Below are 14,672 nucleotides of genomic sequence, written 5' to 3'. Positions count from 1 at the left end.
CTCAGCCCAGGTCTTCCTGGGCCTACCTCTTCCACGGGTTCCCTCAACTGTTAGGGTGTGGCACTTTTTCACGCAGCTATCCTCCTCCATTCTCACCACATGTCCATATCAGCGCAATCGTCTCTCTTGCACGCCACAACTGATGCTTCTAATGTTCAGCTTTTCTCTCAAGATACTTACACTCTGACGGGTATTCACATTGACATTACACATCCAACGGAGCATACTGGCTTCATTCCTTGCGAGCTTACGTATGTCCTCAGCAGTTACAGCCCATGTTTCACTGCCATGTAGCATGGTTGTTCGTACGCATGCGTCATACAGTCTGCCTTTTACTCTGAGTGAGAGTCCCTTTGTCGCCAGCAGGGGTAAGAGCTCTCTAAACTTTGCCCAGGCTATTCTTATTCTAGCAGCTACACTTTCAGCGCACCCACCCCCACTACTAACTTGGTCGCCCAGATAGCGGAAGCTATCGACTACCTCTAGTTTTTCACCCTGGAATGAGATAGAAGTTGTTTCCTGTTTGTTTGCAGTCTTTATTGCACCTGAACATCTGCCACAAACAAAAACTAACTTGCTAGTTAACCTGCCTTTGATGTTGCTGCACCTCTTATGTGTCCATAGCTTGCACCGGGTACATCTTATAGAGTTACTACCTACTCCTTTTCTACATACTGAGCAGGGCCATCTACCTGAAGGGGTTTGTGTTTTATCTACCTTCCTACTTATTAGGATTTTGGTTTTAGCTAGGTTGACTCTAAGGCCCTTCAATTCTAGACCTTGCTTCCACACCTGAAACTTCTCCTCTAGTTCTGATAGTGACTCCGCAATTAGGGCAAGGTCATCAGCATAGAGGAGCTCCCAGGGGCAACCTGTCTTGAACTCCTCTGTGATTGCCTGGAGGACTATGGTAAATAATAGGGGGCTGAGGACGGAACCTTGGTGGACCCCTACCTCTACCCGGAATTCATTGCTGTACTCATTTCCAACCCTCACCTTACTGGCCGCATCTCTGTACATGGCTCGCACAGCTCTCACTAGCCATTCTTCTATCCCAAGTTTCCTCATTGACCACCAGATAAGGGATCGGGGGACCCTGTCAAAGGCTTTCTCCATGTCAACGAAAGCCAGGTACAGAGGTTTATCCTTGGCTAGGTATTTCTCTTGCAACTGTCTCACTAGAAATAAGGCATCAGTAGTGCTTTTACCTGGCACGAACCCAAACTGCATCTCATCTAAATTGATTCGCTCCCTAATTAGTTGGGCTATGACCCTCTCTGTAACTTTCATAACCTGATCTAACAGCTTGATGCCTCTGTAATTATTTGTATCTAAAGCGTCCCCTTTACCTTTGTAGCAGTTGACTATGATGCTGCTACACCAGTCATAGGGTATGACTCCTTCGTGTATCACCTGGTTCGTAATACGGGTGACTAGGCTATAGCCAACACTGCCAGATATTTTGAGCATCTCTGCAGTGATTCCTGATGGGCCGGGGGCTTTCCCGGTCTTCATACTCTTAATATATATATATTCTATATATATATATTTATATATAAAGATAGTGATGAACTGACAAAAAGAGTACAGTGAACTTGCCTTGGGGAGTAGCAAATCCAATGTTTCAAGTTGAGTCCATCTTCAGAAAAAAGTTGACAGACAGGAGTGAAATTAAAGAGGCTGCAGATTTATATCCTCCCATCAACTTTCCCCTGAAGAAGGGCTTTGTCCAAAACACTGATTTCCCCCATTTGCTGTGGGGAGGTTATTCACTCCCTACAACAAGTTCACTTTTCTTGCCAATTTTACTAAATAATATAGGTCTCTTTAGACTCAGTCTTATGTATAAAGAGACTTGATACTAAAGCACATTCTAACAATATATTCACACATTAAATCATGACTCAACAGCAACACTACTAACCACAATAAATCCCAACATGCAAGAATATACCTAAATCCTGCAACCATGCTCTGTCTATCACATCATACTTAATTCACAGAAAAAAAAAAAACAGATTTCCACACTATGGACCACTGAAAATATTTGGAATTCCACTCAAAATCTTGAGTGTTAAACTACCCCTTTCACAGTATGTTCAGGCCATCACAACATAAAACATACAAACATTCAGATGTCTGCACTATGTCGTATACATCATGCTTGGACTGCTTCATAGAAGCATGTACAGATTGCAGCACAACACCACATACATGTATTCATGTCAAAATATATCATACTTAACAGACAACTATATCGCACTATATCCTTATATTACATGCTCAAACTATCATGCTATATCCTCAGAGCTGTGTGACACTCTCTCATCACAAACAAATCACATGATTGAAAAAGTGCACAAATACAAAGCAAGCAAACAACAGAAAAATAATGAAAATAAACACAGCAATGAAAGAAAGTGAATCTAAGTTTTTGGGTGTTATCATTAATCAAAAAGAAGGAATAAGAGAAGCAACAGAAAAAGAAAAATATAGAATACTAAATTTTTGCATTTTTACTCTAAGAGTGCCATATATACAGATGTTGTAAAATATGGTAACATTTTTTTCTTTTCACCTTGTCTCTCATTCTTTTTCTTGAGGTATCACATGAAATACTGCTTCTTCAATTGATGTGTTTATTTTCACTGTGCACTTCCTTCATTGCTGCTTTTGCACTTTACATTTTTCAGCCATGTGGTTTTGCTTGTTTGAACCCATATATCATTTGTTTGTCTTCTTGTCTCACAATCTTTATTTTGTGTGTGTGATTTTTATTCCTTACAGCTACACAGAACAAATTGCTGCTAACTCACAGATTTACTACAATATATATATCATCATCACTGTTTAAATGTCCGCTTTCCATGCTGGCATGGGTTGGACGATTTGACTGAGGACTGGCAAACCAGATGGCTGCACCAGGCTCCAATCTGATCTGGCAGAGTTTCTACAGCTGGATGCCCTTCCTAACGCCAACCACTCAGAGAGTGTAGTGGGTGCTTTTATGTGCCACCGGCACAAGGGCCAGTTAGGCAGTACTGGCAACAGCCACGCTCAAATTGTGTTTTTTACATGCTACTGCACAGGAGCCAGTCCAGGGGCACCGGTAACGACCTCGCTTGAATGTTTTTCATGTGCCAGTAAGGCGACGCTGGTAACGATCATGCTCGAATGGTGCTTTCTACATGCCACCAGCACAGAAGCCAGTCATCGAATTTGATATATAAAATGCAAAATGGCTGTGCCCCAACAAGTAACTGGTAAAAGAGTTTATAAAACTGGAGAAGAAGACATTAAAGAAAAAAAAATGACTTTCACACAAATTTCTAGAGTATGCAAAACTTTGAAGTCAAATCTTTCGAGGATAAGCTGCTGGACTATTTCAAGTAAATTTCACTCAGAAAAAGTTAAGTACATATTTTCCCTCAAAAATATATGGAAAGTGAGAAATGTAAAAATTCAAGTAACAAGTCCAAAAATAACAATGATAGCAAAAACCCATTAAATAGAATGGGGTAGGAGTACAGACAGGGCAAAATGGAATATGGAATCAATGCTGTGAACAGGTTATGCGTAGTTGAAGGAAAGAAAGAAAGAAAGAATTGAAGAAAAATATTTAACATACCATTGAAAACTTCATTGAACTCTCCAGGAGGAGCATGTATGATGAAATTTGATATTATCTTCAGCTAGATGGAAAGAAAGAGAACACATAAATAAATATATGTGGATATACATACATATATTTGTATACACACATACATACACATAAATATATATAAATTGATTTTTGAAATGTCATCTACCAGATGTACTTTCTCTATGTTACCATGCCACAATCTTGTATAGCATGTCAAGGGAATTCTGTGTACCATATTTTGCAGCATGGTAGATGCTGCATTGTGGAAGACATACCCTGACTTCAAAAATCTAATTTTAGGAAAAAAATCTTTATATACTTGCCAAAGCTCCATCTATATGATCAGGCAGTGTCCAGTAGGTACGCCCTAAATGCCTATTATCAGACAAAATTATTAGTGAGGGTAAGCCAACAGAATGCTCATACCCACTGTCATTGAGCAAAATCACCACACAATGGCCACCTATTATGCCAAGAATTATTGTAGTACACTACACAATACTCTTCCCTTTCACTGTCCTGTGATTATTCATGTGACACACACCATAATGATAATCATACCATACCCGACACTGCTGACAGCCATTAAATCTTCATAAAGGTTGGCATCAGTTAACCCTAAGAAAACCACAACAACTCAACTAGCATCATGAAAGATGTATGGTAATTTCCAAGTCCTTTTTTTCTTCTGTTTGTTTTGCAATGCAAAAAACAAAAGAGTGTATTTTCTATGTCATTAAAATATGCTAATCATTCAGTCAACCAGTACTCTGCACACTATCCTTATCTTTAAAAAGTAGTTGTAGCGAAAATGAAAAGAAAAATATAATAGACAATACATATATTTAATAATAACTCAACTAAAACTGTGTCATGTAGATGTAAGACTACACTTGATACTAACACACACTATGAACCTGTAGGACTACAAATGATATCATGTTTGTGTAGGACCATAAAAAGATACTAATATACACTATGTACATGTGAGACTACAAAAGAGACACACAAACACACATACACAGCACAGACTGATTACATTTCCAACACACCAATCTTTCAACACAAAATAAGAAAATTCCAAGTCATGGCTCATTACATGAAGACTAACAACAAAACACTTTTACTTCTAATTACAAATGATGGAGTGACAGGAGTAGGAGTGAGAAAGAGAGAGAAGAGGATAGGGGGTCAGTATTACTCTGACTGGTTTAATTATATAGGGTGGATATAATAATACAGCATAAATATAACTATGAGGAAAGCAGAGCTATTATATATATATATATATATATATATATAAACCAAAAATTTAATAATATGCAAGTCGTAGCAACAAATAGAACATCAGAACTACTTCAATATCATAGTCTACTATAGACAGAAAGAAGAGGATAGGAAAGGAAAGAGAGACTAAAGGGAAGAGGGCAACATGGTGTCATACGAGACAAAATTTAGCTTTACCAAATTTACCAAACACCTGGATGTTAGACAGTCAGTTAGTCATACCTGTTAATGATGACAGACTATCATGAAATTAAAATGATGTATTGCTAGTTTACTGTTACTGAGTAGCTGCAAACATGGCAGCCCCCAAAATCAACATAGAACACTTGATCCACAGTGAGCCAAATTCCGTTGTTTTTACAATAATTTGTGTCACTGCACCACACACACATACAAGGTACAATTTCCTTATAATTTACTAAGCCAACCAGGACAGTAATATAAACAGCATAATGTAGCTTCACTGAAGCATGGCGTATCCAAATTGACAAATCTATGGTTGTATACACTGCTTTCCTGCATACTATATACTCTGATAGCTATCAAAATGTAGTGCATACTATTACCACAACTACTCAATTGTGGTGTCAAACCAGATTGAAGATTGGTATATTTTGTAATTGAGTTGTAAGATTATCCACTGCACTCCTATACAACACAACTTGCCAATGCACAATACTACTGCACAATATTATGCACTCTAGTTGCAGACCTGACTTAAGGCAGACATAGGCACTGCACTTAAAGATAGCACTCAAATATTTGCTTGACTTTCTTCAAGCTATAGATCTGCTCAAGAATGGCAATAGTAGGAGCAGTAGCAGTAGCATCTACATGTTCCCACTATCTCATTACATTGGCTGTCACCAGAATTAGTAGAAAGAGAAACAAAGTTGTAATCCTAACCCTTTTTTAAATGCTAAAATGTATAATTGAGAGAGTTAGACTTGTGTATCTAAGATACAACCTAACTAATAAACTGCTGCTGTGACTTTTCATACATAAGGAGTTAACTCAAATCATGAGTCCAGTACCATTTTGATTCAACATACAGGCATGGCTATGTGGTTAAGAAACTCGCTTCTCAGCCATGTGGTCTCAAGTTTAGTCCTACTGCATGGCATTTTGGGCAAGTATTTTCCACTATAGCCTTCAACTGACCAAAACCTTGTGAGTGGGTTTGGTAGATGGAAACAGAAAGAAGCCCATCGTGTGGGTATGTATGAGAGAGAGAGAGAGAGAGAGTCTACACCCTTGTCTTGCCATCAAGTAATGATTGTAAATGAGCAATACTTTCATACAAGTGACAGGAAGAGCATCCAGCCATTGAAAATCAACTTCAACAAATTCCAACTGATCAATGGAAGCTTGGAAAAGTGGACCATTAATTGACAATAATTTGAGGGAAGCACATAACATTTTCTCCTCCCGACACTGAGACACAGTAGCACATTGAAATTTGATACCTGCTGTAACAGATCAAGTCATAGTAGACAGGTGAAATGACTTTTTCATTCTGTCTGTAGGTGATAAGAGGAGGCAGAGTACGAAAAATGCATGGACCAATTTGTTCAACTAAATAACAATTACATAATAGACATAGTGGTACTAGAAGGATGGATATATAACTTGGTGATGATAACTACAATGACATGCTGAGGAATATTTCTACAATGATGATGATGGTTGGTGGTGGTGGTGGTGATGACAAATATTCCGAAACTATTATGGTTATCTTCCAAGGGTGGTGCTGGTAAACATGTCACTTTGGTAGATAAGCTAGCTTAAAGTCAGATTCCAGACATTCAGCTCAACATTTAAATATATACATTTATATATAGTTTCTAACTTGTCTTTAGAAAAAAAGCCACTTCTTAAACCCTTTGGCTGTCTTTTTAACCCTTTGGTATTTAAGCTGGCTGGGTATCCGGTTGTAGAAAACTTGTTACATGAATAGTGCTACACATATGTATGTCTGGCCAAAGTATTCCTAATGGGGTAACATTTCCCCCATGATCAGACATATTTTCACAGAAGACTGGGAAGACAGTAACACATACACACATACACACTCATATATATATATATATATATATGTACAATGGGATTCTTTCAGTTTCTGTCTGCCAAATACACTCACAAGACTTTTGTTATACCAGGTCTATAGTAGAAAACATTTGCTCAAGGTGTCACACAGTAGACTGAGCCCAAGACCATATGGTCGGGAAGCAAAATTCTTACAACACAGGCACGCATGTGCCTTGATGCAATTATGTATGTGCCACTCCTGTATAGATATAGGATACAGTCAATCTAGAAAAACACTCACAGGTAATTTTTGTCATCTATTTCTTCAATGGCAACATGAACTGATACAATGCAGAGTAAGTGTCCTGTTGAAATAATTAAACCGTCAGCAGTTATTGTTTAGTCCCAGATCAAACCTAATCCAACAGATTTATGATCAAAACAGACATGCTAGCAATTACGACCACATCCTTTCAGGGATGTTAGGACTACTTTATTTTGTGTTGTTTTTAAATACTGAGGTGTGACTTAATGGGAAATCTAGCTACTATTTCAAGCAAATCAAACAACCATAAAGAGCAGGCATGGACATTTTTTTTCAAGCAGTAGGCAACATGAGACATAGCTCATCATCAGACAAAATGCAATACTAATAAAAAAATATTCAAGGTAATTTTTTTGTAAGGTGTGCCAGTCAGAAAGTCCTATGGACTACAGTTTGCTCATGACTGATGTGGAGTGTTTGTTATTGATTTAACACATACTCACATACTGTAGATTCAAATGTAAGACCTAATGAGTTGACCACTATGAACTTTGTTCACAGTTGTGGACATGAAAAGAATAATTGTTTCTAATAAGGACACATGGCTAGAAATTTGTGGGTCGAAGTGAAGTGTTTAATTATAATGACCCCAGAAGAATGAAGTTAAAGTTGACCGCGGAAAGGTCCTGAACTAAGAACAAAGAGCCAGTTTAGACAATTTTAATAAGCAGGAATGGCTGTGTAGTTAAGAAGCTTGTTTTGCAACTAAGTGTCTTCTACTAGCCCTGGGCCAACTAATGCCTTGTGAGTGAATTTGGTAGACAGAAACTATGCGGTAGCCAATCCTATATGCGTGTGTGTGTGTTTGTCACCCCCACTGCTTGACAATTTATGGTATGTTTATGTCTGTAACTTAGCAGTTCAGCAAAAGATACCAATAGAACAAGTTCCAAACTTTAAAAAATAACTACTGGGGGTCAATTTGTTTGACTAAAACCCTTCAAACCAGTGTCCTTGAATAACTGAAACAAGTAAAAGATAAAAGAAAAAAAATGATTGCAAGAATAACTGTTTCTAACAAACACAAGGTCAGACATTGGGAGGGAGCTGGCAGGTGCTTATATCAACTCTGGTATTTGCCTAGTACTATATTTTAATCAACCCCAGAAAGATTAAAGCTAAGGTTGACATTGGCTGGATCTGAAATCAGAATTTAAAGAGTCAAAACAAATACAATTTTTATAAATAATTTTGTTTTGACCACATTCACCATCATTTTCAATTTTCATCCATCCATCCATCTATTTTTGCCACCCACTATTCCGGAGTATAGTCATGGGAATACTGTCCTCAGGCACCCCTCCATAAAGTCCAGAGGTAATCATCATTACATTTTCCTGATGGATTCTTAAAAAACAATTTCCATATAGCCTCGGGCCGACCAAAGCCTTGTGAGTGGATTTGGTAGATGGAAACTGAAAGAAGCCTGTCGTATGTATATATATGTGTGTGTGTGTGTGTGTGTGTGTGTGTGTGTGTGTGTGTTTGTGTTTGTGTTTGTCCCCCCAAATTCGCTTGACAACCGATGGTGGTGTGTTTAGGTCCCCGTAACTTAGCGATTTGGCAAAAGAGACCAATAGAATAAGTACTAGGCTTACAAAGAATAAGTCCTGGGGTCGATTTGCTCGACTAAAGGCGGTGCTCCAGCATGGCCACAGTCAAATGACTGAAACAAGTAAAAAGGTAAAAGAGAGAGTATATCTGCTTTGACTGTCAGGAGCCACATCTTTAGCTGACCACCTCTCCACTTAAACCCAAGGGAGGATCTGGTGCTATTCCCTCCCAGACAAGTTCGTCGTGGCAGCTCAATAGTGACAAAATTATTTTACTAAATTCTCCATTATCTTATAAATTAATTGAAACAAAAGCAATGTATTTCAACAAATATGGTAAAAAAAAAACAAAAAAAAAATCCTGTTTAATACTCACTCACACACACACACACACCCCCTACCATCTTAAAGACAATTTTGAGAATAGTCTGGGACATGTTGTTTACAAATAGACAGGGAAACCATGGCTAGATTGCCTGATCATTGGCTACTCAATTCTAGGTTAACCAAGGGTTAAACAATACCACACATCAAGCATCTACAATTTATTTATCTGCGTGTGTCTGAGCCTGTTTTTGCCAATTACAGATATTCTGGCTTAGTTTGATTAATAAGAATATATGTAGACCAAGATCTAGGATAGGTAGTAGTGAATGTTCATCATTAATAACAAACAATCCCAGTGGATGTAGTCTATTCAGAACTTAATAGCTTAGGTCACGGCAGTGAACAATCCCAGTGAATAAAGATATTTCACAACAAAGCTATCTTTAGCTTTAAAACTCCCAATAAACAATTTGCAATGAGTAAAGTCTGTTATCTTTGGTTAGACTCATCATTACTCACATCATTTTAACATTCACTTTTCTATGCTTGCATAGGTCAGCCAGAATGTCTCAAGGCATATATTTTCTAAGGCTGGACACCATTCCTATCGCCAACTCTCACTTGTTTTCAAGCAGTGTAATATTTCCTCACAAACATTAGGAAGGGCATCCAGCCATAGAAACCGTGCCAAATCAGACTGGAACTTGGTGCAGCTCTCTAGCTTACCAGTTTCAGTCAAACCATCTAACCCTTGCCAGCATGGAAAGCAGATGCTACATGATGATGATGATGATGATGATGATGAAACAGGCATGTTTTGATGGGAGATTGGAAAGAAATAACCTTGCTTGTGTAATAGTGTCACTCTTTTACAACTGTCCAGCAATGTCAAGATGAGGAAGTGTAAACACATACACATCAAACACACACATTATTAATATCACATAATTAGTGTGTGTGTTGTTAAACACTAGAAAGCTTCAGTATTTCATCCAGGGGAGATGCCTTTAAAGACATATAGTGTTAAAAAAAAAACAAAAAAACTATAGCATACTTCAACGGTGAAACAAAATCGACCCAAATGTGAAGAGCAACAAATACTGATATCGTCCAGTTATTTCCAGTTGTCAGTGCCACATACTCCTATGCCTCCAAAACTGTGGTTAAGATGTTTCCTTTGGAACCACATGGGTTTTAGGTTCAGTTCTACAGGACAACACTTTGGACAAGTGTCTTTTACTATAACCTCAGGCCAATAAAACCCTTGTGAGTGGATTTGGTTGATAGAAACACAAAAAAGCTGTTGTGTGTGTGTGTGTATGCAACCATATCTTGACATCATATGATGGTTGTAAGCAAATGTCAGTCATACAAGTGACATTTGTTTCCAGTCTTCCATGAGACATGTCTAAGGATAGGAAAATATCACCTTGCTTGGTAACAGGTGAGGGATAGCAAAAAAGGAAAAGCTGGTGGTAAAATGATTATAATGATAAAACACAACACTTCTTTCAGTTTCTTCAAAATTCAATCACATGGTTTTGACCATCTCATTTTTTTTATAAAGACAGTCAAGAGTGACATTTCATTACAGATTTTAAACCCAATCCAAGTTTAATCACCACTGAGTTGACAACAGCTTCTCTTCTCTCAAAACTGTGGCCTTGGGCCTATATGAAAGAATCAATTAACCAGCAGACAAAACACTTTCATCATTTAGTTACATTGTTCTGAGTTCAAATTCTGTTAACTTTGCTTTTGAAACTTGAGTCAATAAATTAAATAACCAGTGTGGCCTTGTGCCTATGTAAGCAATTAAAATTGGTGGAGCAATGAACAAAAAGTTTTAGCCCTTTCGTATTTGAACTGGCCATATCTGGCCCAAATATTCTGCTCATCTCATGTTTAAGCCAGCTATATCAGGCCCAAATATTTCACCAGTTTTATGTTCAAAGTGACCAGATCCAACCTCTTACACTTACCCTACAATGTCATTTGAAATCTCAAATCTACAAGATAATGCATGATTAATTTAAAATGATGTGAAGAAATAAGCATTACATTTGACTGAGTAATCTGTATACTAAAGGGTTAAAGTATTTTTAGTTATTCTGTTGTCTGGGGAGAGTCATTCTCTTTTAGTGCCTTATAATTTAACACACTCACTGGTAAAGTTTCCACTCATTTATTTATATTTCTAAAATTTTTGTTGCGTCATGCAACCTTTTGAACTGGTGAGTGTGTTAAATTATAAAGCACTAAAAGAGAATGACTCTCCCTGGACACAACAGAATATACTTCAACACACAAACTCACATAAAGAATCTTGCAAACCAAATCCAAAAAGGAAATATTTTTAGTTAGTATCCTTTATAGTCTAAGTTGAAATTCTCCTAAGGTTAGCTTTATCTTTCATCCTTCGAGGCAAGGAGGATGGGTTAATAGTCAAATATTGGAGAAAATTAAATTTCCTCTTCCTCTAAACTTGAGCTACTCTGTTTACATTAAAACAAGTGTAATTGTCATTATAAATACCAACTAAAACAGTAGTGTCGTGTGCAGTTTCAAAGTAAACTTCCATGTCTCACTGAAATCCTATTCCTTTCAAATGTGCAGCCAATAGTCTTGTGACAGAACTACAATACTTGATGGTATAAAAGATGCATGAGCATATTATACACACTACAATTTCAGCAGCACATATTCAGAAAAAGTTTTAGTGTATTAAAGCAGGAGTAAAGAGGATGATTTTTTTTTTTTTTTTTTGCAATGACGTCTCGTATGCCATCAAATACAATATCATATTTCCCCTCTCTCTCTCTCTCTAAGTTTTTGGCACAGGGCTGAATTAAAAATCCAGACGGAAACTGAAAGAAGCCCATCATATATGTGTGTGTGTGTGTATATGTGTGTGTGTGTGTGTGTGTGTGTGTGTGTGTGTGTGTGTGTGTGTCCCTCCACCATCGCTTGACAACCGATGCTGGTGAGTTTACGTCCCCGTAACTTAGCGCTTCAGCAAAAAGAGACCGATAGAATAAGTACTAGGCTTACAAAGAATAAGTCCTGGGTTCGATTTTCTTGACTAAAGGCGGTGCTCCAGCATGGCCGCAGTCAAATGACTGAAACAAGTAAAACAGATACAAATTTTGCATTAATTATGATTGATATTTTAAAACTAATTAATCATTAATCAGTATTCAATAACAATTGAATCTCATAAATGTTAATGCCTCTTTTCATAATGGCATTAGAGGAAGGTAGAGGAACACTGCCCAGGAAATGCAGGTACCTCAGATTGGTGAGATTGTTATAGTTGATGCCCAACCTGACTGAATATCTCTGTACTAGCAGGAAAAAACATAGTTTGAAAAGAAACAAAGAGCCTGGTTTCACTGCTTGCAACAGAGTCTGCTAAAGGCACCCATGAAACAGGTGGTGGCATGTTAAGCTTATCACTCAAAAGTTCAAATATACTACACAAGAAAAATACTATAACCAAAAAAAGAATGAAAAGTTTTGAATGGTACAACAATGCACTATAATACAAAAATGGACTATATACCTGTTGTAATCTAATTGTCTACAGTCCGGTGATATTTCGGAATACAATTCCTTCTTCAGATATTCTTAGATGGAGTCTCTGCTATAAACTGAAGAAGGAATTGTATTCCGAAATATCATCGGACTATAGAAAACTAAATTACAACAGGTATATAGTCCATTTTTTGTATTATAGTGCATTGTTGTACCATTCAAAACTTTTCATTCTTTACAAACAATACACAATGCTTCAAGCGAACTATAACCAAAAAAAAAAAAAAAAAAAAGCATAGAGCAAATCCACAAGCCTAATGAAAAAAAATTAATTTCATAATTAGTTCCAGTAATACATTTAACCCAACGCTTTTTTTTTTAAATGTAAAACAGTAAAAATATCAATGAAAGCAACTCTGATGCTCATAACCTTATAGCAGTGAATCCAGAAGCAGGGACTTCTTTCTTTAATATGACAACCGTGTCTCTTTCAACAGCACACAGACACATTCACTGCACAAAGAAACTATCTTGCATCTTACAATCTCTGGCAATTTCATGCAATTACTGTATTGTGCAGCATAGATATCCTGGCTGTGTGGTAAGAAGCTAGCATCCCAACCACATGGTTTTAGGTTCAGTCCCACTGTGTGGTATCTTGGGCAAGTGTCTTCCACTATAGCCTTGGGCCTTGTGAATGGAATTGGTATGCAGAAACTGAAAAAGCCCATTGTGTATATAAATATATATATATATACACACACACACATACATATTTGTCTGTGTCTGTTCCCCCCCCCCCCATCACCACTTGATGACCAGTGTTGATGTGTTTACATCCCCATAACTTAGTGGTTCACCAAATAGACCAATAGAATAAGTATTAAGCTTTAGAAGTCTTGAGGTCGATTTGTTCGACTAAAAACCATTCAAGGCAGTGCTCCAGCATGGCTGCAGTCAAATGAGTGAAAAGAATAAAATATATCTTCCATAATAGTTGAAAAGTTGCTGCTGTGGTTTTCTTAGAACAGTATTCAATGATGGATTCTCATACATGCAGAGTAGTTGGCATTAAAGGCAGTTTTACTTGGATGCCAGCTGTTTGAAGGTGATTGGCAGGGGTGGATGTAGTACAATCACCATAGCATGTTGCATGAATAATCACAGGACACTTAAACTACTGTACCAGGCTACTAAACCTGGTAGGTGGCCTTTATCTGCTGAATTCACTCAACAACAGGCATGAGCAAACCACTTGTATACCAACTAATTTTTTCCTGATAACAAGGCATTTAGTGTGTGCTAACTAGGCACTACATAATTTCTTTCCTAGAATGACATTTCTAAAATCAGAGTGAGTATTCCACAATGCATCACAAATTCTAGGATTTCTTTTAGCAAGAAATATATAGGCCTAATCACATGATCACTTTCTATACAGATCAAGAAAGACCCACACTGAAGTACTATTCACATCTCTGGGACTGTGCTTTTGCTATGTATCAAGACCTTGGACCACATCCAAAAGCTGGCTATTCAAGTGATTAACAAAGGTCCACTATCACTAGCTTGCAGAAGTACTTGTTTCTTTTCTCTTTCTGCCCTTTGCTTCTATGGCTTTTGTTCCCCAACATTTTTACTACCAGGCCCATCTATACTGTGACTTACCTCCCAGAAACTACGAGGGTGAGTCAAAAAGTAATGCTATTTTGTTTAGGGCAGGTATAATTACCAACACAGGAACATGTATCATACATCAAAATGAAGCTGGTCCTCTGATGGATCACATCCCTACTCCTCAACATAGTCACCGTTTCTCTCAATAGCAATGTTCCACTTTCGAATGAGAGCATGTATCCCTGCCCCATAAAGTTCTGTCGACTGTTCTCTGAGCCACTTCTTCACTACAGTTTTCACTTCCTCGTCACTGGACTATCATCTGATAGAATAAGTAATAAGTTTAAAAAACAAAAAG

General features: G+C 37.5%; 1 protein-coding gene across 1 annotated transcript in view; it reads right to left on the bottom strand.

Moving 5' to 3' along the window:
* LOC106875702 (F-actin-capping protein subunit alpha-2) overlaps positions 1–14,672 on the bottom strand; it is a 53,619-nt gene that overhangs the window by 23,228 nt on the left and 15,719 nt on the right. Inside the window, exon 3 of the mRNA XM_014923948.3 lies at positions 3,629–3,692. Coding sequence (XP_014779434.1) covers positions 3,629–3,692 — 64 coding nt within the window. The remainder of the gene's footprint in view (positions 1–3,628; positions 3,693–14,672) is intronic.

The sequence above is a fragment of the Octopus bimaculoides genome, chromosome 5 (assembly GCF_046866305.1).
Source record: "Octopus bimaculoides isolate indiv1 chromosome 5, ASM4686630v1, whole genome shotgun sequence".
Lineage (NCBI taxonomy): Eukaryota > Metazoa > Mollusca > Cephalopoda > Octopoda > Octopodidae > Octopus > Octopus bimaculoides.
This window is presented reverse-complemented; position numbering and strand designations above follow the sequence as displayed.